This window comes from Staurois parvus, unplaced genomic scaffold, assembly GCF_062004578.1.
Source record: "Staurois parvus isolate SC_StPar_1 unplaced genomic scaffold, SC_StPar_1.0 ptg001278l, whole genome shotgun sequence".
Classification (NCBI taxonomy): Eukaryota; Metazoa; Chordata; class Amphibia; order Anura; family Ranidae; genus Staurois; species Staurois parvus.
In genome coordinates, this window is record NW_028319074.1 from 492,484 (window position 1) to 519,037 (window position 26,554).

Consider the following 26,554-nt stretch of genomic DNA (forward strand, 5'->3'; position numbering starts at 1 on the left):
AGACTGGAGCAGACTAACAATAGGTAAGTATATAGATCTTTTTTTATACAGGTTAGGCAGGATAATATATTACATTTTACATTACATGGGTAGTTGAAATAAATTGCGATGGACAAGAGTTTGTTGAGTTTCACGGCCCTTTAATTCTTTTGGTATAATAATATATAAGAGCAATTACTGCAATGGCCGCAGGTGTCCAACGACTTTTTTTAATAAGAATGTTAGGATTTCAAGGGTGCAAATTACACCCAACGGGCGCTTCTCCATCTTTACAGGACCTGCTGAGCTGTGAACTAGCCGGGACCCTCTGTACGGCGGATGGGTCAGAGTACGGTGTTTGACGTGACACATTTGTGTCTCAGTAGCAGAAATATTGAATGCTGTGCTCCATCAGGCAGAAGTGACATCGGCTGCGCTGCTTTCCCAGGAGGATCTGCACATCCCTCAGCTTCTGGAAGCAGAAAGCACTGAATCTCATATTTATACTAAGACTGTATGGAAAACGCACCCAAGCTGTAGCAGCAACACAGGAAGGTGTGAAAGTTTTTGGAACCACCCTGGTCTAGTTCTCGGTCAAAGATTTGCCTTTATGGGGTGACTGGTTGGGGCAGCCTTCCTCAATCAGTGTTCCATGGAACCACAAGGTTCCTCCAGCGGTTGCTAGAGTTTCCTTGAGCAATGAGTGGTAAGTGGCCACTAAAAATAATTATCTGTAGTACCCTCCTGGGTGGTTAAGGGGAGCTAGAGTTCTAATTATCAGCTAGAGTAGCTGTCAGGGATCGCCACGGCGCTGGTCCCGGCGCAGGCGCAGTGCACCGTCTCATACGGGGATGCGGGTGCCGGGTCCTGGCCAGCCGCGGTGACGTAGCTCGCGCATGCGCACTAGGGTCCACGGGTGCACGCCTGGCGCCAATGACAGCGCAGGGCGCGATATTTAAATCCCCCCTGAGCTGTCACTGGTTGTCGTTTGGTCTCCCTGTGTTCCTGGACCTGTGTACCTGTGTTTCTGATAAGTTGCTGACCCGGATTGTTCCTGACTGTGCTGTACTCTCCTGTTCTGACCCCTGGCTTGCCTGACCTCTCTCCTGGATTCCCCCTATAGGATCTGATCTTCTGTTGCTGACCTGGAGTGTGACCCGACCATTCTCTGCCCGCTGCTTTGTATCGCACCAACCCCACTGCTCCCGACTCGGCTTGTCTGACCCTGCACTCGCTCATCCATCCATCCTATCGGGGTCTCCCGGCCTCCTCACATCAGGCTCTCACCCTGCAGGGACCTCTGGCGAACCCCTCTACCACTGGTGGGTATACCCAGCAGCCGCGACGTGGTTTCGGTACACTCCAAGTCCATCCCCACCATCAGGGGGCCCTGGTGAACAAGTGAACCGGAACTTAGACTCCGTGCTCTGGGGAAGCCTGACCAGTGGGCTGCTAGAGGTGCCGCCAGGAGGTACCTTACAGTAGCAGCCCAGGTGTAATAGTCAGAGGGGTCATTTTTTGGTCAGGAGCTGAGAGACTTTGCAGTTAAGATCTCTGGGATTTCCCCCTGCACTAGAGCTTTGGCGTAAGTTCTAGAATCAGTGGGAGGGAGGAGTGGCTGGTCTTCATTTTCAAGGAATCCTGGCCAATCCCCAACGGGAGGCTTGCCTTAGGGCCGGGACAGCCCTTAAGAGTGATTGAGCATGCTCAGCAGGAGGAGAAGAAGAGGAGAGAGTTTGGAGAAGTGGAGGAGGAGGTTGGAGAAGTGAGAGGCTGGAAAGCAGGAGCCTGGGAGGGGGCCCAAATGGAAAGGGGCTCACCTTCAGGCAGGGATGCTGGAAAGGAGGAAAGCTCAGCACCTCATCAGCCCCCAGAGAGAGGACCACCTGTGCAGCAGGGAAGAAGCCGCCCAACCCATCAGCTCACAGACAGAGGACTGAGTGAGTAAACCGACATCCCCTGGGCCAGTAAGGGGAAGGAGCCCTGCAGTGGGAGACTTGATTAGCTTTTTACCTGGGACTGTTCACACCACAGCGGCAGGCACTAGATCCCATGTCCAGGGATTCCTTCAGGCAGCCAGATTAAGAGAACCGGGGTCTGGGATGATACTACAGGAGATGCTGGCTAGCTCTACGGAAATTAACTTTTGTTGTAAAGACTTGTAGTTGCTAAGGATTTCGTCCTCAGTTGCGATTCCCTTGGGCATTCCATACACCCCTCACCCCATCCAAGTTCTAATGCCCTAATAAAATGCAAAAAAAACAAGCTCAAGGACTGGTTACTGTCTCCTAATGTAAGTCTGTGTAAAGGAAATACGTGTTGCCTGGCTGTGCGGGACCCAAAACTTCAGCAACTCCTAAGGGGTAGTGCTACATATCTATTTAGGTATCTATAAGGGAAGATTTTCCTAATACCGAAATGTAAAGGGTTTTCTTCCCAATGACCCTCATGCTAATGTACTTAGAGTTGTAGATATCGTAATTATTGCCAAGGGTTCCCGGAGACCGTAAAGTTATTTCAAGAGTTCCTATTTGTGAAAAAGTTCGAGAAAGACTGTGTTTGGTGGTTGGTGCTACCTGTGTGGATATAAACTGGCATCCTGAAACTCAACAAAATTGAAGAAGTGGCTTGGAGAAGCTAAAAAATGTCTTCAATATTATACAACACGTCCAGGTTGTGAAAGTTATGCTTTGGAGACTCCATCTTGTATCAGAAGAGTTACCTTTTAAGGTAGTCTTCGTTCAGCTGCTTTCCCATGGGAAAACAAAGACAGTTTCTTAGCCATCAATGACCTTGTTGTTAGACATTGTTTTAACTTGTTGTAACATGATCTAACCTTATCTCTTAACCATGTGAAAAAGCCTTTGGCATTCTTAGAGAAAATGAGAACGCTTTCAACCACCATCATGTGTACACAGTGTGGGGCATATTTTAGATATGTTTTATATAATAATATACAGTTTCCGACTTCAACAAAGGTATATGTGACCAACTACTACCAGATATACTATGAAGTGGATAAAGAGAACCTTCGCAGACATTGACATTTGTTAGTACATAGCTTCCAACTGTTCCTCATCTAGAGGGTGTCAGGAACTGGATTGTCTACTGGAAGCCCTGTGGTCCTCGGACCAGAAGGTTACAGTTTCAATGTCCACCAGTAGGTTTGTCCCAGCAGGCAGCAGATCCCGGCGATTAGTCTTCACCTGATGCTGGCTGCTGGGAGGTATTTAGTCCCTCCACTACCATTCCCTCTTGATCCAGTGTTTTGTCTGCTAGCTAAATATACAGTATACTCGTTGATGTATCATGAGTTTAGCTCCTGCCCTGTACCTGTATACTGTTACCAGGGGCAGACTGACCATTCGAGCACTCGGGCACTGCCTGAGGGCTCGGGGTCAGTAGGGGTCCCCATGAAATGCCCCTGGTACCTTTTGTAGGCTTTTTTGGGTGTGCTTTGAGTGTGGGCAAGGACACAGAGGCCCCATGATCCCCTATTACCCGGGGGCCCCATGAGTTGTCAGTCCACCCTGATTATTACCCATATCTGCACCCTTTGTTCCTGATCCCAGTCCTGGTTCTCGTTTCCTTTGACTGTTCCTTGCATCTCCAGGTTTGCCCTGTTGATCCGTGCTTCCCTTTTGTTTGTATATACAGTTGTGGCCAAAATTATTCAACCCCCACTGAAATTGAGTGTTTTGGCCAGTTTGACATTGCTTTTGATCATTCAGTCATCTTGCTTACATTTACATTAAAGAGGCACTTGTAGGTCAGACAAATATAACATAACAGTTATAATGAAATAACCACAAATGTCTTTTCTGTGCTCACAGCATTATCAGTTTTATTCAACCCCCAAGTGACATTCAATCTTAGTACTTAGTACAGCATCCTTTTACAGTTATAACAGCTTTTAAACGTGAAGCATAGCTTGACACAAGTGTCTTGCAGCGATCTACGGGTATCTTCGCCCATTCTTCATGGGCAAAGGCCTCCAGTTCAGTCACATTCTTAGGCTTGCGCACTGCAACTGCTTTCTTTAAGTCCCACCAGAGGTTCTCAATCGGATTTAAGTCTGGTGACTGCGATGGCCACTCCAAAATGTTCCAGCCTTTCCTCTGCAACCATGCTCTAGTGGACTTGGAGGTATGCTTGGGATCATTGTCCTGTTGAAAGGTCCAACGTCTCCCAAGCCTCAGGTGTGTGACGGACTGCATCACGTTTCCATCCAATATCTCCTGGTACTGAAGAGAATTCATGGTACCTTGCACACGCTGAAGCTTCCCTGTACCTGCAGAAGCAAAACAGCCCCAAAGCATGATTGACCCTCCACCATGCTTCACAGTAGGCAAGGTGTTCTTTTCATCATAGGCCTTGTTCTTCCTCCTCCAAACATAGCGTTGATCCATGGGCCCAAACAGTTCTAATTTTGTTTCATCAGTCCACAGAACACTATCCCACAACTTTTGTGGTTTGTCCACATGGCTTTTGGCATACTGCAGTCGACTCTTCTTATTCTTTGGAGACAGCAAGGGGGTACGCCTGGGAGTTCTGGCACGGAGGCCTTCATTACGCAGTGTGCGTCTTATTGTCTGGGCTGAAACTTCTGTACCCACATCTGACAAATCTTTTCTCAGTTCCTCAGCAGTCACACGGGGACTTCTCTCCACTCTACGCTTCAGGTAGCGCACAGCAGTCGAAGTCAGCATCTTCTTTCTGCCACGACCAGGTAGCGTTTCAACAGTGCCCTTTGCCTTGAATTTGCGAATGATGCTTCCTAAGGTGTCTCTTGGTATGTTTAACATCTTTGCAATCTTCTTATAGCCATTGCCCTTCCTGTGAAGAGAAATCACCTCTTCTCTTGTCTTCCTGGACCATTCTCTTGCCTTCACCATGTTTGTAACCACACCAGTAAATGTCTAGAAGGAGCTGAGTATCACAGTCATTTTAAAGCTGCCTAATTGGTGCTTATTATGCTTGATTGCTGCTCGGTGACATCCACAGGTGTTTTCAATACCTGATGGAAAGCACCTGTATGAACCTCTGTTCTTCAGAGTGGTAGTCTTTAAGGGGTTGAATAATTGTGGCAATGAAGAAACCACATAAGAACCATTTACTACTGTATTACATAAACAATTGATGTCATTTTAGTTGCATTTGGGTAGTTACAACGTCCTTGTAGGATTTGATTCTGAATACAATTCCAAATGTACACTATAGTCCCTAAACCCCTTTACAGCATTGGGGGTTGAATAATTTTGGACACAACTGTATTATATTATAGTTAGTTTGCTAATCAGGTTTTCTGTCACTTGACTGGTTAGGTTGCTAGTTGGGTATTTATGTCACTTTGTTTATAGTTTACTTATATCTTTATGCTTGCTCTGTATTCTGTTTGCTGGAGTTTTGGGTTATATTTTGCTACTAATAAATATCGCTTTAATCATACAAAGTCTGGATTTCAGTTTCTTAGGTGCAGCTACACAGATGTGGTCATCCCAGCTACTGAATGCCTGCATTTGGTCTGCTTGACATAACACTGAAGCTATAGGGAATGGTAAAGGAGGGACTAACTACCCTCCCAGTAGCCAGCGTCAGGTAAAGGCTAATTGCTAGGATCTGCTGGCTACTGGGAGACACCCACTGGTGGACAGCAGAACTACAACCTTCTGGTCAGAGGACCACATGCCACCAGCAGGTTATCTAATTCCTCACAGAGAGACTGTTCTACTTTTGGAACAAAACTTGTTTGTCTCTCTCCTTGCCAGGGGCGGACTGACAACTCATGGGGCCCCCGGGCAATAGGGGATCATAGGGCCCCTGTGTCCTCGCCCACACCCAAAAAAGCCTATGAAAAAGCCAAGGAAAGGTACCAGGGGCATCTCATGGGGACCCCTACTGACCCCGGGCCCTCGGGCAGTGCTCGAATGATCAGTCCGCCCCTGTTCCTTGCTATCATGTTGTGCTACTTTCTTGTCTGTAGTATAAAGTAGTCATGAAAAAGGTATGAGTGGCTTTTACCGAGTTTTTATTTTTTAATTTTTTTTAAGGATACGGATTAGGAGACTTGATGGCATTTATAGCCCTTCAACCGTTAAACAGCTATGAGCTGCCCAGAGTTTGTCAGCCTAGAGGAACAGGTTAGTAGGTAAAGTCTTCCACAGAGTTTCACGATGACAAACACGAAAGGTCGCGTCCGCTGGCCCGTCTCTCAGCGCAATTCTGATGTTATACTGCACGGCATGTTCCCCTCAGAGGCGTTTGATGTACAGGAGAATTCTCCTACTCAGATGAGGTCAGCCTCAGATCTGTTTTCTGCTACCAAATCAAAAGCCATCTGCTTCATCAATTACGCTTAAGAGCCTGTTGTTTTATCTGCAGTTCTACTGATCTTCATCCTCAGCACAATGCCAAAGCCAGACTAGAGGAAATGCAATAAAACGAAAAAAATGCAATTTTGGAAAAAAAAACCCGAAATGGTAAAAATTAGGTAAAATCATCTCTGTGCTAAAGTACACTATATTACCAAAGTATTGGGCCGCCGGCCTTTCCACGCACATGACCTTTAATGGCCCCCCAGTCTTAGTCCGTAGGGTTCAATATTGAGTTGGCCCCGCCCTTTCCACGCACATGACCTTTAATGGCCTCCCAGTCTTAGTCCGTAGGGTTCAATATTGAGTTGGCCCCGCCCTTTCCACGCACATGACCTTTAATGGCCTCCCAGTCTTAGTCCGTAGGGTTCAATATTGAGTTGGCCCCACCCTTTCCACGCACATGACCTTTAATGTCCCCCCAGTCTTAGTCCGTAGGGTTCAATATTGAGTTGGCCCCGCCCTTTCCACGCACATGACCTTTAATGGCCTCCCAGTCTTAGTCCGTAGGGTTCAATATTGAGTTGGCCCCGCCCTTTCCACGCACATGACCTTTAATGTCCCCCCAGTCTTAGTCCGTAGGGTTCAGTATTGAGTTGGCCCCGCCCTTTGCAGCTATAACAGCTTCAACTCTTCTGGGAAGGCCGTCCACAAGGTTTAGGAGGGTGTCTATGGGAAGGTTTAGAAGCGTTTGTGTTTAGAAGCGTTTTTGTTTTGAAGATAAGAACAGGAGAACCTCCCAAATGCCCAGAATGCACTGAAAAGTGGTAAATTATTAACTATTTCAGAATGTTTCAGAGAAATACAGAGAGTAGAAGCAGAGACAGTAGTATGTGTTGAGATTAGCTGAGGTGTGAGTTGCTCATTAACTTTTCTTTTGTTTCCAAGGGTGGGAAAGGTGTCAGGTGGTGGGAGTCATTAAGGCCACCTGGCAGGGGGTCTTCATGAGGAATTTGAGGTGTGAATGTTCATTAACATATCTTTTGTTTCCAAGGGTGGGAGAGGTCTGAGGTGTGAATTGGTCAATAACATATCTTTTGTTTCCAAGGGTGGGAGAGGTCTGAGGTATGAATTGGTCAATAACATATCTTTTGTTTCCAGGGTGGGAGAGGTCTGGAGGTGTGAATTGGTCATTAGCATATCTTTTGTTTCCAAGGATGGGGGAGGTTTGTGGTGTGAATGGCATTAACATATCTTTTGTTTCCAAGGGTGGGAGAGGTCTGAGGTGTGAATGACATTAACATATCTTTTGTTTCCAAGGGTGGGAGAGGTCTGAGGTATGAATTGGTCAATAACATATCTTTTGTTTCCAGGGTGGGAGAGGTCTGGAGGTGTGAATTGGTCATTAACATATCTTTTGTTTCCAAGGGTGGGAGAGGTCTGGAGGTGTGAATTGGTCATTAACATATCTTTTGTTTCCAAGGGTGGGAGAGGTCTGAGGTGTGAATTGGTCATTAACATATCTTTTGTTTCCAAGGATGGGAGAGGTCTGAGGTGTGAATGTTCATTAACATATCTTTTGTTTCCAAGGGTGAGAGAGGTCTGAGGTGTGAATTGGTCATTCCAATGTGTGACAAGCTTGGTAGGAACATCCTGTGTTCAGTGTTTTGTTCATCTGAGTACCTTGAAAACGCTTTGCGTGCATTTTTCATGATGAAAAAAGGCTCTGGACAGCATTGGGAACTGGAAGAGTTAAAATTAATTTTCAAAAGCAAACGTGATTTATCGTTTAGCCGCGTTTACAAGCATTTTGCGTTTTAAAACGCTGATAAAATCGACTCCTGAACGCAAATTTTCTGCGTTCAAAAAAACGACTGTAAACTCAAATGCCTGTGAACGACTGTAAAGGACAATGTGTACACGGACACATAGGAGGACATTAGGGAGAGTTCAGGGGCTGCTGAAAAAAAAACGCCAAACAGCTCCTAAACGTGAGTTTATCAGCTGCAGTGTACATGAACCTTTACAATTCTTGTTCCTTATCCAGCCTGTGATTGGACAGGGAAGGAGAAGCGGCAGACTGACGAGCTCATCTCTCTGTCACTCTGATTTCCCCAGGCTTCTGGCTTTTTTGTGCTGCTTCTTCCTTTCCTACGCTGAGCTCTGCTGTACAGGGGATGGCAAGAGGCTGATTCCGGGTCAAACTCAGGTACCTACACTGCGTGCATTGAACAAAAATTATTTTAGCAATGTATCAATGAATAAAGAGCTCGTTGATTAATGTTTTTTTTTTATATCTGTCTTTATTACCGCATTGTGGCCCCTAACAGAGAAGAGCCTCGGAACTCCCCCATCCCCCGCCTCGTTCTGAACAGCATTTTAAATATACTCGGCACAAAATAATACGGAGTTAAAGAGCAATAAAAGCCAACTCATAAACCTCTTATGGAGAACAGGTGCAATCACAACGTGCAGCTCCAACCAAGTTTTGCTGACTCGGTATCCAGCCGCACTTTACAGCATTAAACATACATAAAAAGCAATCGGCGCACTTCCCGAAATAGAAAAGTATGGCGGCGTTCACAATCCTCCAGCCCATAGATCTGAATCCCGAGTCCCTGACCTTATCAATGTTTCAAGAAGTTATGAATAATGATGCGAGCGGGTAAACAAGCCCTGATTTGTTTTGTTCCGGGCTCTCCAGCGCCTCGCTTTTTTTTTTTTTACGTCTCAGCTGCGTAACTTTATTAGAGTCCGCAGCCTGTTCATCACCGCGCCGCCTGATGCACGAGCTGTCTGCCCGAATCTGCTGAACTATTTGGTTTCCACCAGAAACGCCATTAAAAAAACATTCTCTCTTTTTTTTCTCTACGTAGGATAGAGTGCCGGGATGGGAGTGCCGTGGGAATGGGGGCAACGAGCAGATTATGCCCAGGGGCGGACTGACCATTTGGAAACTCGGGCACTGCCCGAGGGCCCGGGGTCAGTAGGTGGCCCCATGAGATGCCCCTGGTACCTTTTTCATAGGCTTTTTTGAGTTTGGGCAAGGACACAGGGGCCCCATGATCCCCTATTGCCCAGGGGCCCCATGAGTTGTCAGTCCACCCCTGCTTCGGGTCATTTTACTTTTCTATTCTGCCATTATATAGAGGCTTTACTTGGTGGGTTGCTCTGGGTTTTGTAGCATTGCACACTATGCAAAGCTAGTGCAAAACAGGGGCGGACTGACCATTTGGAAACTCGGGCACTGCCTGAGGGCCCGGGGTCAGTAGGGGGCCCCATGAGATGCCCCTGGTACCTTTTTCATAGGCTTTCTTGAGTTTGGGCAAGGACATAGGGGCCCCATGATCCCCTATTGCCTGGGGGCCCCATGAGTTGTCAGTCCACCCATGCGGTGCTCACCCCCCCCCCCCCTCCGAGAATAGACAGGTCCTCCCTAACCCCAGTAAGGTCTTCACTCACAAAGTCCAAGGAGCTGTTTGCCACCCAACATCCACAGGTACAGTAGATTCCCAATGGGGGAGACAAAAGATCCTTCTGCAGACCAGGACTTCAGGATGATGCTGACTAGCAAGCAATAGTTTGGCAATCTTCCTGAGTCCTCAGACCAGACTGCAATTTCTTTTTTCACTAGCTTTCCCAGGGCCAGCAGCCCCCCAGGAGAACTAGAAACCCCACCTTGGGAGATGCTTAACAAAAATGTATTTATTTCAGGTACTTCATAGTGATGTCAACTTATGTAGCACTTTACATATATATTGTACATTCACATCAGTCCCCGCCCCCGAGGAGCGTACAATCTAAGGTCCCTAACCCACATTCATACATACACATACTAGGGACCAGGGGCGGACTGACCATTTAGAAACTCGGGCACTGCCCGAGGGCCTGGGGTCAGTAGGGGGCCCCATGAGATGCCCCTGGTACCTTTTTCATAGGCTTTTTTGAGTTTGGGCAAGGACACAGGGGCCCCATGATCCCCTATTGCCCGGGGGCCCCATGAGTTGTCAGTCCGCTCCTGCTAGGGACAATTTAGACAGGAACCAATTAAACTAACAGCATGTTTTTGGAGTGTGAGAGGAAACCCCAGTACCCGGAGGAAACCCACGCAGGCACAGGGAGAACATGTAAATTCCAAGCAGGTAGCGCCATGGTTGGGATTCAAATCAACGACTGCTGCTAGGCAGAAGTGCTAACCACTTAACCATTGTGCTGCCCATTTATCTCCACCCTGGCCACCTTCTGGATGCTTCCTTCCAGGGATTGGCTGAGGCATGATAAATATTCATCCTGGAAATGTAAATCTCCTTTTCCTATACAGGTAGGAGAAATCAAACACCCAGCTAGGAAACCCTGACCAGACAGAAACAATTATTTACTACTCCACTGACTGCAGTGAAGTAAAAACTCAGTTCAGCCTAACAAATTAACTAGAGGAGCGCGCTACCCCAATCTAGGGCTAGGATCACACTCGCTGATGCTCTTAAAAGTGATCTGTGACCGATCGCTTTTCAGAGCATGGCTAAGCAGCCGCTATCAGGCATTCAAGAGGAGATCCTGTCTCGTGAATAGCACTTTTTTTTTTTTTGTTTTGTTTACTTGCTTTCTGCTAAACGGCCAACTGAATTCCATATTTTGAATGTTGAAGTCAATCTGAGAAGAGCTCATAAAGACATTTATATCAGGGAGAGGCGTAACTAGAACTTTCAGGGCCCTGGTAAGAGAAATCATGAAGGGCCCCCAGTCCCAGGACCCTTTCCTCTGGTCCCTCCAAGCCTGCGGCCTTTCCTTCCCATTGTGGGGGCCCTTTATTACGGTCCTGCAGCAGGACCCTTTCACATGTTCTGCACCGAGGTCCTTACCTGCCATCTTGTGAACCTGCATAGTGGCAGAATGCCAGGGCCTGGTCTCAAGTGCAACCTTTGCAACCCTTGTGGTTCTGCAACTGACTGCAGGTGTCTATCGTACTCCTAATCCAGAACATCCCAAGACCCGAGCATTCCGGGTGGAAATACCCATATCTCAACATTTTATCCCAAGTTGCCGAGATTTCAGAAGCATCTTTCCTACAATCCCTTAATTCTGTGCAAACTATATTACAAACCCTAATATCTATATTACACCACCATCATTTTTTAGGCTAGCTGGAGCTTCATGCCGAGCTCTGTCTTCTACTTTATGAAAATGAATGAACATGTACAATTGATTACCGTCAAACTATCATCTAAATTCATAAGCTATTTCTCATGTTTCAGAGATTCTTGTTGGGTTCTCATTTTCTTTGCTTACAGAGAGAGAAAAAAAAAAATCTAGTTTCACATTTATCAGTCGGGGGGTAAGAGGAGGAGGTGTTGGTCCTCCATTTCATTCTCTTTAGGCTAATAGTCTCGGAGGCGATTTAAATCCCATTTCCTCAAGGCTGTTCAATACGAGTCAGCAGATATGTTCCTTTGCTTGAAGGGACACTTCGGTCACAATTGCATATGATGCCTTAAGATGTACAGGGTGAGCACAGCCTACTTGCTTGGTGTCCAATTTTTCAGCCAAGTATTGCTGTGCTGCACCAGTCCACCCCACCCCCTTTTGTCTGTAATATAGTGATCCAAAAATGCGCCTGCTTGTGATGCCGGAACGATAGGAGTCAGCTTCAAGTGTCCTTAATATACAGCCAGATATGTTGCTTTGCTTAAAGGGACAGTTCGGTCACAATTGCATATGATGCCTTAATATGCACAGGGTGAGCACAGCCTACTTGATTGGTGCTCAGCTTTACAACAAAGTATTGCTGTGCTGCGCCAGTCCACCCCCCCCCACCCCCTTTTGTCTGCAATGTAGTGATCCATGAATGCTCCTGCTTGTGATCCTGGAACACGCCTGCTTGTGATCCTGGAACAGCCATTGCAGACTTCAGCCGACCCACATGCGCAAAAAGCTAGATGAAGAACAATTGGCAGTACTTCAGCCAAGTATTGCTGTGCTGCACCAGTCCACCCCACCCCCTTTTGTCTGTAATGTAGTGATCCAAGAATGCGCCTGCTTGTGATGCCGGAACAATAGAAGTCAGCTTCAAGTGCCCTTAATATACAGCCAGATATGTTCCTTTGCTTAAAGGGACAGTTCGGTCACAATTGCATATGGTGCCTTAAGATGTACAGGGTGAGCACAGCCTACTTGCTTGGTGCTCAACTTTTCAGCCAATTATTGCTCTGCTGCTCAAGTCAACCCCACCCCCTTTTGTCTGCAAAGTAGTGATCCAAGAATGCGCCTGCTTGTGGTGCCGGAACGATAGGAGCAGGGGCGGACTGACCATTTGGAAACACGGGCGCCTGCTTGTGATCCTGCAACAGTCATTGCAGACTTCTACTGACCCACATGCGCAAAAAGCTGGATGAAGAACAATTGGCAGTACTAAGAGTTTCTAAAAGCAGTAGTAAACTGAAAAAAAAATTAAAAATAGTTTGCATACTAGCACATTATGATATTCTTTCCTTAGATTGGAGCCCTCCAGCGGGGTGCTGCCACCACTAACAGGGCTTCCATCTGCACCTGGTCTTCTTTCCATTGGTTCGCGGGCTCTGGCCGCTTGATTGACTGAGCCGCGATGACGTCACTCCCACGCAGGCGAGCAGGAGTCTCGGCAGCGGCACACAGCTCTAAAGGAACGGCACGGTATACTGTTTCTTCAGAGCGCATGCGCTGGTGACGTTCTCAGCTGCCGCTAACTAGAATATCTCCGAAACGGTGCATGTTTAGGAGATATTCCCTTCTACTTACAGGTAAGCTTTGTTAGAAGCTTTCCTGTAGGTACAAGTGCCCAGTGTAGGTTTACTTTCCACTTTCACAGCCACCAATGAAATTTAAACTAATCTTTAAAATTTGAGAGGGACTGGAGATTTTAGATCATTTGCATTTTACCTGAGAGAATTGATGTCATCCAGCCTCTATTCAATGAGCTGGTCAAAGCTGGGCCTCAGGTACTAATTAATGCTGTTGGGTTCAATCATGTTTGTAACCACTTTAACCCTAGCAGTGATGGAGGCCCCACTCCAGGGGTAGACTTTGTCAGATTCTTGGAGCTGAGTGTTGCACCAAAAGCTGCTTATCTCATTTCTAGAAGTGCTGGCCTGTTTATTTAAAAAAAAAAAAAAAAAAATATCATACTGCCAATAAAAGATGAACCAAGGGGGGCCCCACACCATGATCTCTTTTCATTTTCATGGCAATGAAGCAAACCATAGCCTGTGCATGGAAATTGCCAACCCTCAGTTTCAAGGAAGCCAAATCTACAATACAGGGCATCTTCATCAATGAAATATTAACCACGGTACTGGAAGTCAAACATAATCAATTCCTTTCAGTATGGCAACCCTGGCCTGATTACCAGCCAGTCTCTCATTTTACCACACGGTTGACCCAACACTGATTGGTTTACCACCCTGCTTCCCGCTTTTCAGGAATAAGTTGGATGTCCCCTGTGGCAAAGTCCTCTTATCCTCCTCTCCCCTCTGTCCTTCTCTTTGCCTTTTCTTCCTTTATTTCTGGGGGTCTCTTCCCCAACCACCCTTTCTCAGTTCCATGCTGATTTCTCTAAAAAAAACCCACAACCATGTGAGCTTCTTCTATGACTCATCAAGGCTGACATTTGATGTACAGGTTTTGGCACATTGATCATTCACCAATGCACATGATCTGTGGCTGCAAATCAAAGGACAGTATTATATGACCCCTTCATGTTTGCCTCACATTTATGTTGTCTTAGGCAATCCTTTGTTTTGTGCACACACTCATGTTATGTATCAACCTGTGCACTTGCACTCACCGGCCACTTTATTAGGTCCGCCTTGCTAGCACTGGGTTGGACCCCCTTTTGTCTTCAGAACTGCCTTAATTATTTGTGTTGGAAACATTCCTCAGAGATTTTAGTTCATATTGACATGATGGTATCACACAGTTACTGCAGATTTGTCGGCTGCACATTGATGATCTCCCTTTCCACCACATCCCGTTCCACCACATCCCAAAGGTGCTTTATTGGATGGAGATCTGGTGACTCTGGAGGCCATTGGAGTCCAGTGATCTCATTGTCATGCCTAGAAACCAGTTGGAGATGATTTGAGCTTTGTGACATGGAGCATTATCCTGCTGGAAGGAGCCATCAGAAGATGGGGACACTGGAGTCATAGAGGGGTGGACATGGTCAGCAACAATACTTAGGTAAGCTGTGGTGTTTAAACGATGCTCAATTGGTACTAAGGGGCCCAAAGTGTGCCAAGAAAATCTCCCCCAAACCATGACACCACCACCACCACCAGCCTGAACTGTTGATACAAGGCAGGATGGATCCACCACACCATGACACCCCCACCACCAGCCTGAACCGTGGACACAAGGCAGGATGGATCCACCACACCATGACACCACCAGCCTGAACCATTGATACAAGGCAGGATGGATCCACCACACCATGACACCACCACCACCAGCCTGAACCGTTGATACAAGGCAGGATGGATCCACCACACCATGACACCACCACCAGCCTGAACCGTTGATACAAGGCAGGATGGATCCACCACACCATGACACCACCACCACCATCCATGAACCGTTGATACAAGGCAGGATGGATCCATGCTTTTATGTTGTTTACGTCAAATTCTGACCCTACCATCTGAATGATGTAGCTGAAATCCAGGCTCATCAGACCAGGCAACGTTTTTCCAATCTTCTATTGTCCACTTTTGGTGAGCCTGTGCAAATTGTAGCCTCCGTTTCCTGTTCTTAGCTGACAGGAGTGGCACTCGGTGTGGTATTCTGCTGTTGTAGCTCATCTGCTTCAAGGTTGGATGAGTTGTGCGTTCAGAGATGGTATTCTGCATACCTTGGTTGTAACGAGTGGTTATTGGAGTTACTGTTGCCTTTCCATCATCTCAGACCAGTCTGCCCATTCTCCTCTGACCTCTGACCTCAACAAAGCATTTTCCTCCACATAATTGCCCCTCACTGGATATTTTCTCTTTTTCGGACCATTCTCTGTAAACCCTAGAAATGGTTGTGCATGAAAATCCCAGTAAATCAGCAGTTTTTTTAAATACTCAGACCAGCCTGTCTGGTACCAACAACCATGCCAAAGTCACTTAAATCCCCTTTCTTCCCCATTCTGATGCTCGGTTTGAACTTTAGCAAGTCGTCTTCAACACGTTTAGATGCCTAAATGCATTGAGTTACTGCCCTGTGATTGGCAGATTAGTAATATGTTTTATCAAGCAATTGAACAAGTGTACATAATAAAGTGGTCGGTGAGTGTATATTACCAGTTCACATCACTGCTTCCTTTACTATCAAGCACCAACCATCCCATTGCAAGATCTGTTTTGGGGTGAGTGTTGAGCACCAACCATCCCATTTCAAGATCTGTTTTGGGGTGAGTGTTGAGCACCAACCATCCCATTTCAAGATCTGTTTTGGGGTGAGTGTTGAGCACCAACCATCCCATTGCAAGATCTGTTTTGGGGTGAGTGTTGAGCACCAACCATCCCATTTCAAGATCTGTTTTGGGGTGAGTGTTGAGCACCAACCATCCCATTGCAAGATCTGTTTTGGGGTGAGTGTTGAGCACCAACCATCCCATTGCAAGATCTGTTTTGGGGTGAGTGTTGAGCACCAACCATCCCATTACAAGATCTGTTTTGGGGTGAGTGTTGAGCACCAACCATCCCATTACAATATCTGTTTTGGGGTGAGTGTTGAGCACCAACCATCCCATTACAAGATCTGTTTTGGGGTGAGTGTTGAGCACCAACCATCCCATTACAAGATCTGTTTTGGGGTGAGTGTTGAGCACCAACCATACCATTACAAGATCTGTTTTGGGGTGAGTGTTGAGGAGTGCTCAGTATAAAAAAGATCTGGAGTGAGTGTTGAAGAGCACCCTCACTCATCCCAAATATTTGATATCTACTGCCCATCCTCTTTTGAGACTCTCAGAGAGGTAGCACCCTAGGACCAGAACAAGCTCTGTTTCTATACGCTGTTTGCCAGCCCCTTTGGAGGAGGACTCACTTTGGGTCAAACCCAAGAGGACCATTATCTTCAAACAGTCCAGCGCACCAGCATTGTAAGCTCCGTGACATAGATGTCATAAAAAATAATTCCAATGGTGTGCAATTCATTTGACTACCAACGTGCCAAAAGAAACTTTACAGTTCTATGTATATTTTTTGTAATCCCCTTTCTTCCCCATTCTGATTTGAACTTCAGCAAGTCGTCTTCACCACGTCTAGATGCCTAAATACATTGAGTTGCTGCTGTGTGATTGGCTGATTAGCAATTGGTGTTACCAAGCAATTGAACAGGTGGACCTAATAAAGAGGCCGGTGAGTATACAGCCCCTGCAAGATTTTCTACACTTGGAGTTTATTTCTAATCTACCCTGTGCACATTGGTACTTACTGATGTATGTGATTTGATGCTTCAATAAAGTTTTTTTGGTACCAGAAAAACGATCATGCTGCTTGAAGACTTTCCCTCCTCTGTAGGCATAGACAAAGAGCTACAGCATTTCCAATGCATAATAAAATAGGAATTTTCGGGGCGAATTCAGTCATTGCTGAAACTCCAAAGACATTTCTAGTTTTGAAGGTTAATTCTTCAAGCCCTGGAAAAGGCTTGGCAACTGCAGAAACGTACATGGCCAGGCTAGAACGTGACGACCCCACCATGGATTGGGAAAATTGCCGGCATTACTGATAACCAACTACTAAAATGATCAACTGTTTTCTATAAAAGCCATTTGATTGTGGTCTCCTCCATGTATCAAATTAGTTGGCAATCTCCACGCAACCCTCTGATTGCCGTTATTTCTGATTGCTTAATACCGCTAATGCACTGGAGTAACAAAGGACTTGATTTCCAGGGCAGTGACTGGAGTATTAATGCGTAGGCTGTAGAATTCCTACGGTCGCTTGTACCGAGATGCTGTTAAAATTCTTTCAGAGCGATCCTTTTAATTCCATCTTCACGCCCCGTGCACACGTGCCTGTGACTTTATTATCTGCCTGGCGCACGAGAAGTATTATTTCATGTTTGATAACTTATCTGAATATTTCTCTGCCTGGATGGGGAGACGTTTTTAAAGTGAAACGGTCATCATTCCTGCTTTCCTGCTCATGGATTCTTTACACCGATCAGCATTAACTTTGTGACCATTAAGGATATATTAGGCAGCAATTGAACATGTTTTCCCTGAAGTTGATTTGTTGAAAGTAGAAAAAATGGACAAGTGTAAGGATTTGAACAACTTTGTAATGTCAAGACGACTGGGTCAGAGCAACTCCAAAACTGCAGCTCTTGGGGGATGTTCCCTGTCTGCAGTGGCCAGGAAAGGAGAACCAGCCAAGCGGTGGCAGGGTCATGGGTGGCCAAGGCTCACTGATGGAGGTGGGGAGGGAAGGCTCATTGATAGAGGTGGGGGAACAAAGGCTCATTGATGGAGGTGGGGAATGAAGGATCATTGATGGAGATGGGATTGTAGGCTCATTGATGGAGATGGGGAATGAAGGCTCATTAATGGAGATGGGGATTGTAGGCTCATTGATGGAGGTGGGGGAACGAAGGCTCATTGATGGAGGTGAGGGAATGAAGGCTCATTGATGGAGGTGGGGAGGGAAGGCTCATTGATGGAGGTGTGGGGGTGAGGGGAGCTGTATTCCAATAGAAGAGCTACTGGCACTCAAATTGCTGAAAAAGTTAACGCTGATTCTGATAGAAAGGTGTTAGAAAACACAGATAATTTCAGTTTGTTGATGGAGTTGGAGAGGGAAGGCTCTTTGATGGAGGTGGGGGAATGAAGGCTCATTGATGGAGTTGGAGAGGGAAGGCTCACTGATGAAGTGGGAGAGGGAAGGCTCATTGATAGAGTGGGAGAGGGAAGGCTAATTGATTGAGGTCAGGGAACAAAGGCTCATTGATGGAGGTGGGGAGTGAAGACTCATTGATGGAGTTGGAGAGGGAAGGCACATTGATGGAGCTGGGGAGGGAAGGCTCATTGATGAAGCTGGAGAGGGAAGGCTCATTGATGGAGGTGGGGATGGAAGGCTCATTACTGAAGGTGGGGAATGAAAGCTCATTGATGGAGCTGGAGAGGGAAGGCACATTAATGGAGCTGGAGAGGGAAGGCTCATTGATGGAGGTGGGGAGGGAAGGCTCATTCATGGAAGTGGGGAACGAAAGCTCATTGATGGAGGTGGGGGAGGGAAAGTCAATTGATGGAGGTGGAGAACGAAAGGCTCATTGATGGAGGTGGGGAATGAAGGCTGGCCCATGTAGTCTGATCCAAGAGACCTATTGAACCTCAAATTGATGAAAAAATTAATGCTGGTTCTGATAGAAAGGTGTCAGAACACACAGAGCATTGTTTGTTGTGTATGGGGCTGTATAGCCGCAGACAGGTCAGGGTGCCCATACTGACCCATGTCCACAGCCAAAAGTGCCTACAAAGGGCACGTGAGCATCAGAACTGGACCACAGAGCAATGAAAGAAGATGGTCTGGTCTGATGAATGATGTTTTCTTTTACATCATCATGTGGATGGCCGGTGCATGTCGTCACGTACCTGGGGAAGAGATGGCACCAGGATACAGAATGGGAAGAAGACAAATTGGTGGAGGCAGTGCGATGCATTGGGCAATGTTCTGCTGGCAAAAATTGGCTCCTGTCATTTATGTTGATGTCACTTGACAAGTACCACCTACCTAAACATTGTTGGTGACCAAGTACACCCCTTTCACGGAAACGGTATCCTCTGATGGTGGTGGCTTTTTTCAGCAGGATAATGCAAACTTAGCACTCCAGATCTCACTCGTGACGCTAATAGCAGTGATGGTGCGCACTGGACAGGGATGTCCACTCTCCGGTCACCCTCACATTAAGAGGAAACTGTGTCCTGTACAACCTAAGAAAATGCAGCTCTTTTCCCCTCCTTTTGGCAATCTCCCTCTGCAGTTGAAAAGCTCCTGATTACTGTAGAGCAGACTTTCTCCACCTTTACTACACAGAGGAACCCTTGAAATAACTTTTTGGTCTCAGGGAACCTCTGCTAAAAGTGACTATATCTACAACTCATGATACATTAGTGTGATGGTCAGGGGGAAGAATGCTACTTACTCTGGTGGTCATTGGAAAGAATTACCCCTTTACAGATATCTAAAAATATCAATAGTGTCAATGGAAATGTATCTGATAGGCAGAAATTGTTCATTGCTCAAAGAAACCCAAGCAACCTCTGGAGGAACCCTAGTTTAGAAGCCCTGCAGTAGAGTCTCTCTCTTCTGGACTACAGTTCCCACAGTGCGGTGCTACCTGACTCAGTCTGTCAGGCCCCCCCTAATGGGATCTCTAGTGGTCCACAGCACGGGATTCCCCAGGACGCGGAATCTAAGTCCTAGTCTGCCTTTTCACCAGAGCCCCTGATGGTGGAGATGGAATTGGTGCAAGACTGGAACCAGGTCGCACCCCTGGGCGCACCCAGCTATGGTAGAGGGGTCCCGCTGAGGGTATGTGCCCGGGATGAGCCTGCTGTGAAGGGGCTGATGGGTCCAGGTCCGTGCGGGATGGATGGATGACCGCTAGGAGTGAGCGAGGTCAGACTAGCCGGGTCGGTAACAGTGGGGACAGGTGCGGTACCAAGCAGTAGGCAAAGAGTAGTCAGGTCACACGCCGGGTTCAGTAACAGAGGGTCCAAATAGCAGTAACTACAGGCAGAGGAATGGTCAGGGACGAGCCGGGGGTCAGAGCAGGAGAGGGTCAGCATAAGTCAGGACAGGCAGAGTTTGACAACAAGGAAACGTACTTTACAGGAACACAGGAACAGGAACAAGACCTTGCGGCAATGAGGACATTGCCTGGCCGGTTTAAATAGCGCACCCTGCACCATTATTGCACGAGTGCGCATGCGCAGCCGCAATTGCCGCCACGGACGACCAGGTCCTACTGCCCGCCCGCTGATGTACCTGGGCGATCCGCGCATGCGCGGATTCACGCGCTGCGGCGAAGACCGGGATCCCTGACACAGTCTCTTGAACTCCTTCTGCTCAGCAGCTCCCTCCTCTGGCTGATATAGCTGTTAGAACGTACAGCACCTCAAGGGCAGCAGCTACAGAGAGCAGCTGCAGCCAGTGTTTCTCTCACTCTTCATTCTTAGCTAAGTACCTGGCTAAATAGAGAGCTAGGAAGTGTGCAGCTGATTACTCCCAACCTAACTTAGACCCTGCCTACATACTAATCCTACCTACCTAGCCATCAAACAATCAAATTAAATACATTGAGGAAAAGGGAGGTGGGGTGTTTTTTTTCGCCTTGCCAACTCATTCCACCACCGGTCACCAGCTCCATCTTTCAGCCTTGCAAGCCCCATTAGAGATGTTCCATGTATCAATATTAGTACAAAGTCCCAATGGTAAAGGTGATGTAGGCCGCGTACGAAGAATGAATGGAAGTTTCTGTTCCGGGATGTATTGGACACAAAGCGACTTTCGGTCTACTCCAGAAACACAGCAATAACCGAGCAGACAAAGACTTCACCGGCGAGCCTCTGGAGCAGATTACACAAATCAAACCCTTCCGATTAATACTAAGTCAAAGACACGGCGGCTCCGGTGATCAATATCGGCGATGCGTTCGCTCCGGGCCGATCCGACGCATGGATTTCTTTATTAAGGTCTTGTAGCATTTTGTCTCCGGTAAAAAGTGAATGTCTTTACAATTGAATATTGCTTTCGTGTAGTTCGTAACCTCGCCGAGGCAAAAATAAAGTCTTTCGGGCTGGAAAAAAAATAATACAAGTTACGCGTTTCCAACCGCGCCAGGATGGAGCGGCGGGCACGATGTTTATTGGGAGTTTTATGGATCTTGGGTGGCGGCTGTAAGTTTCTATCTGTGAAAACGGCATCCAGTTATCTATGGGGGTGGCGGTGCTGAGGGCCGGTTATTACTTTTGTGATGCCCCAGGCAGCCTGTTTACTTGGCAAGTATCGGGGCAGAAAGACAACGAGCCGCAATCTTTTCATAATCCAGATTGATTGCGTCTCTGCGGCGGATTAGCCATTGCAGGATACTCCACAGATGGCACTGCTTAGGCATCGCCTACGATGATATTTATCTATGTAATTCTATTATATACTTGCTTGTAAGAGGAGAAGCTTGCAGTGCAAACCATTTATGGTCAGGAAATTGGATCCATCAGCAGACATATTTTTTTGAATTCCCGCTTTTTTCAGCAGGAATGCGGGGCTAAGCAGTTTCAGCACCTCCAGCACTGAATGTATGTACTGGCAAGGGGTTTTGGGGTGTGCTGGAGGGTCTAGTGATGCTGACCACTGAAGGCATCTATTGTCACTGGGGGTTGTAATGTTGCAGAAATGGTCTATTGTTGCTGGAGGAATCTACTGTTGTGGAGGGGGGAGACCTATTCGGCTAGTGCTGCTGATAAGGAATCTATTGCTGTTGGTGGGGGTGTATTGCTGCTAGGGGGCATCTATTGTTGCTGGGGGGATCTATTGTTGCTGGGGAATAAGCTGTTGCTGGGGAAAGCTATTGTTACTGGGAAAGGTCTCTTGTTGCTGGAGAGGTCTATTCAGGGCTTTTTTTCTCAGAGGAAAGGTGGTGGAACTCCCCCACCCAAACCTGGCCACGCCCCCATCAAACCCTAGGACCACCCCTTTAGAGAACAGGAATGCAAGTAAAATTTGGGAGGGGCTATAAAAGTAAATGTATGGAATTAACACCGCCCCCCCCCCCACATTAGTAAGAATAGCGAGTAACACTGCCCCCCCCCACATTAGCAAGAAAAGCGAGAAAAATTGTATCGCCGCTCCTTACCTGATGCTGACGATCCGCGCTATGGTAGGATCGACGAGCAGAGGGCGTGATGACGTCAGCGCGCACCGCCGGGTGTACTAAGATACACCTTTCCTATGGGGGTGGCCGCGCGCCCCCGATGTTTACACGCTGGCGGTAGAGGGGGGGGGGGTGAAGCGTGCATGTCCCCGCTCACCGGCTGTGAGCAGCGGCAGTGACAGGTGCCGGGCACGCGCAAGCATGACATAAACAAGCCGCGTCCGGCACCTGTCACTTTCGCTGCTCTGCATAGCTTGTCAGCTCTGCAGAGGCAGTCGGTGAGCGGGGACAAGAAGAAAAAGGTGGCGGAACGCAGTACCGCCGCGTTCCGGCAGAAAGAAAGCCCTGGGTCTATTGTTGCTGGGGGTCCATTGTTTCTGGGGAATCTGTTGTTGCTGGTAATCATCTATTGTTGCTGTAGGGGTCTATTGTTGCTAGGGGAGGATCTATTGTTGCTGGAAATGATCTAATGTTGCTTTCACCCCCTGCCCTCCCCAGATCCATTATAGCCAGTGTCGGGACAAGGTCACGTAAAGTCCAGGGCGATCATACCAAACCGCACCCCCCCCAGATGTATAAGCAATATGTGTCAGCAAAAATCCCCTCCCCCCAAAAAATCAAGCATTCACCTGCATGCTTACCCCCTAAGTATAAATCCCCCAGTACAAATCTGCCCCCCTGCTGAAATCCCCCCAGCACAAATCCCCCCCCCCAGCTCAAATACTGTCTGTCCCCATATGCCCCCAGCACAAATATCTCCCACCCCAAAAAAATCTCCCACTTCTAACACATATCCTTTACCCTCAAAAATGTCCCTCCCAGCACAAATCCTCTCCCTCCCACTCCAACTTCCCCCCTCCAGCACAAATTCTCCTCCCCAAATTCCCCATCCTAGCACAAATCCCCCCCTCCAAAAAAAAAATTCCCCTCCGCATCCTTACCATATCAACTTTTCTAGCACAACCCTGTCCCCAAATTCCCCCTCCTAGCACAAATCCTCTTCCCCCATCCCGTCTCCCAACACAAATCCCCCAATCACTGCTGTTAGCACACCTTCCCAAAATTTCCCCTCCTAGAACAATTCTTAGCCCCCCAAATTCCCTCTCCCAACACAAATGTCCTACCCGTAATCTCCTTGTGGCTCCCCCTCACCTCACATTGAACCACAGTGCTCAGGGCAGCCACCCCTCCTGCCCACCCCTTGTCTCGGCCCTGCACTCTCTCCCCCCTCCCCTCCGGGGATACTACTTCATATATCCCACAAGGCTGCAGAGGAGGGACTCAGTGGATGGTGGCTGGAACTGGTGCTTGTCTTTGGAGGCCATTTCCTGAACCTGGGTTGGCTTCTGATGACTGAGGAGGACCAAGATGTTGGCGCAGGACCCGGGGTGCTGCTACTGATCAGCAGATGGCAGCAAGACAACACTAGATCCGTTGGGCAGGTGGGTTACTGAATCAAGCACTGTGGTACATGACGGGTAAGTGGGGATTAAAAAAAAACAGAGGGGCAAGTAAAGTTCCCCATTAAGGGCTTGCGTATTTCTGCTTTTGATGTGTTTTTGGACTACGCATCAAATGCATGCCAACAGATTCCCACTGACTTCAAAGGGGTAGTAAAGATAGCAGTTCGGAGAATTTGCTTGACCTGCTTTGCATTTCATTCCTTTCGACACAGCAGTTAATATTGAATTGCCATATTCACGGACATGAAGCACCACTCATGGTGTCATCACGTACTGCAGTAGTCTGGCTGCCAGTTCTAAACACTTGTCCATGCTCACCATACACCCCCCGTACGCCAAAATCCCGTCTGAAAAGGGTCTTTACTGATGTATCAAGTAGTACAGCTGGACACCAACATGGTCTCCACTCAGGACCACTCCTCCTAAGGACAAGCGGTTCCGGGTGGGGACCATGTTGGTGTGGAGCTGTTCCATTTGATACATAAGTAAAGACTATTTATGAATTGAATTATGGTTTGTGGTTCTCCTTCTTGCAAATTATTATTGAGGTGTGTTTGGATTTTAAGTAAAGAAGATCAAACACTGCTTTGTGCATTGGCCAGCTCTGCATTAGAATGGAAAAGTCCATAGTTGACATGAAACCACATATAACCTTCTAGTAGCCGTTCCTAATGTTATGTATAAAATTAAAATGAGGAAAAAAAGCTCCACGACTATAACTTGGCTTTAAATTCCCACAAAACAAGTATCAACAGCACTTACCTCTTTCTTAGTGAACTCAGGTGGGTGGTCATTCTTGTCATCGATGACAATGGTTGCGGTGGCTGTGCCAATTAATCCAACATCCATCCCGGCCATGTCTTTGGCCTCCACTATTAATTCGTACTGCGGGGCTGTTAACGTCTGGCAAAAAAAGAAAAATATGAGATTGTTGGTTATTCGTAGAAGACATCCCACAAGTGGCCTGTTTTTAAAACCGTATTCAAAATGTTTTCTTAAATTTGCAATAAACATAAAACCCACCTTGGAGTGTCCAATACTGACCACCAATTAGTTAAAACCAATACTGAAAACTGACAGCTGAACAGCCACTTTTATAATTTGATGGTTGAACTCAAGTGCAATACAAACCCCATGCTTATCCCTAGTGGTTGAACTCATGTGCAATCCAAACCCCATGCTTATCCCTAGTGGTTGAACTCATGTGCAATCCAAACCCCATGCTTATCCCTAGTGGTTGAACTCATGTGCAATCCAAACTCCATGCTTATCCCTAGTGGTTGAACTCATGTGCAATCCAAACCCCATGCTTATCCCTAGTGGTTGAACTCATGTGCAATCCAAACCCCATGCTTATCCCTAGTGGTTGAACTCATGTGCAATCCAAACCCCATGCTTATTCCTAGTGGTTGAACTCATCTGCAATCCAAACCCCATGCTTATCCCTAGTGGTTGAACTCATGTGCAATCCAAACCCCATGCTTATCCCTAGTGGTTGAACTCATGTGCAATCCAAACTCCATGCTTATCCCTAGTGGTTGAACTCATCTGCAATCCAAACCCCATGCTTATCCCTAGTGGTTGAACTCATCTGCAATCCAAACCCCATGCTTATCCCTAGTGGTTGAACTCATCTGCAATCCAAACCCCATGCTTATCCCTAGTGGTTGAACTCATGCTCAATTTGAACCCCAAGCCTATCCCTAGTGGTTGAACTCATGCTCAATCTGAACCTCAAGCCTAGGTAAGGTTTAATTCTAGGCTTTGGGAGAGTTATGTGTTGGAGTAGGGTTTAATTTTAGGGTTTGGGAGGGTTAAATGTTTAAGAGGGAGGGGTTAATTTAGGGATAGGGTTCGATTTGAGGGTTCAGAAAGTTTAAGAGTTGGAGAGGGAGTGGTATTTTAGGGGTAGGGTTTAGTTTTAGGATTCAGAAGAGTGAAGTGTTGGTGATGGTGGGGTAAACTAGGAGTAGGGTTTAATTTTAGGGTTTAGGAGGGGTAAATGTGGAAGAGAGAGGGGTAATTTAGGGGTAGCAGTTTAATTTTAGGGTTCGAGAGACAAATGTTAGAAAGGGAGGGATACTTTAGAAGTAGGGTTTTTTTTAGGGTTCAGGAGCGTTGAGTGTTGGGGAAGGAAGGGTAATTTAGGGGTAGCGTTAAATTTTCGGAAGGGTTAAGTGTTGGAAAGGAAGGGGTAATTTAGGGAAAGGGCTTAATTTTATAGTTCAGAAGGGTTAAGTGTTGGAGAGGGAGGTCTAAGTTAAGGATAGGGTTTCATTTTAGGATTCAGAAGGGTTAAGTGTTGGGTAGGGAGGAGTAATTTAAAGGTAGGGTTTAATTTTAGGGTTTAAGAGGGTTGATTGAGGAAGAGAGAGGGGTAATTTAGGAGTAGGGTTTAATTTTAGGATTCAGAAGGGTTAAGTTTTGGGGAGGGAGGGGTAATTTAGAGGCAGGGTTTAATTTTAGGATTTAGGAGGGTTAATTGCGGGAAAAAAAGAGGGGTAATTTAGAGGTAGCAGGATCATTTTAGGGTTTGGGAGACTTAAGTGTTAGAGAGGGAGCGGTAATTTAGGAGTAGACTTTAATTTTAGGGTTCAGGAGGGTTAGGTGTTGGGGAAGGAAGAGTAATTTGGAGGTACAGTTACATTTTAGGGTTCGGGAGGGTTAGGTGTTGGGGAAGGAAGGGTAATGTAGGGGCAGGATTTCATTTTAGAATTCAGAAGGGTAAAGTGTTGAAGAGGGAGTGGTAATTTAGGGGTGGGCAGGGGCGGACTGACAACTCATGGGGCCCCCAGGCAATAGGGGATCATGGGGCCCCTTTGTCCTTGCCCAAACTCAAAAAAGCCTATGAAAAAGGTACCAGGGGCATCTCATGTGGCCCCCTACTGACCCCGGGCCCTCGGGGAG

The 26,554-nt window shown here is 47.0% G+C and overlaps 1 protein-coding gene across 1 annotated transcript in view; it reads right to left on the bottom strand.

Moving 5' to 3' along the window:
* CDH13 (cadherin 13) overlaps positions 1-24,550 on the bottom strand; it is a 159,743-nt gene extending 135,193 nt beyond the window's left edge. Inside the window, exon 1 of the mRNA XM_089660802.1 lies at positions 24,410-24,550. Coding sequence (XP_089516928.1) covers positions 24,410-24,505 — 96 coding nt within the window. The 5' untranslated portion in view covers positions 24,506-24,550. The remainder of the gene's footprint in view (positions 1-24,409) is intronic.
* Between the last annotated feature and the right edge of the window lie 2,004 nt (positions 24,551-26,554).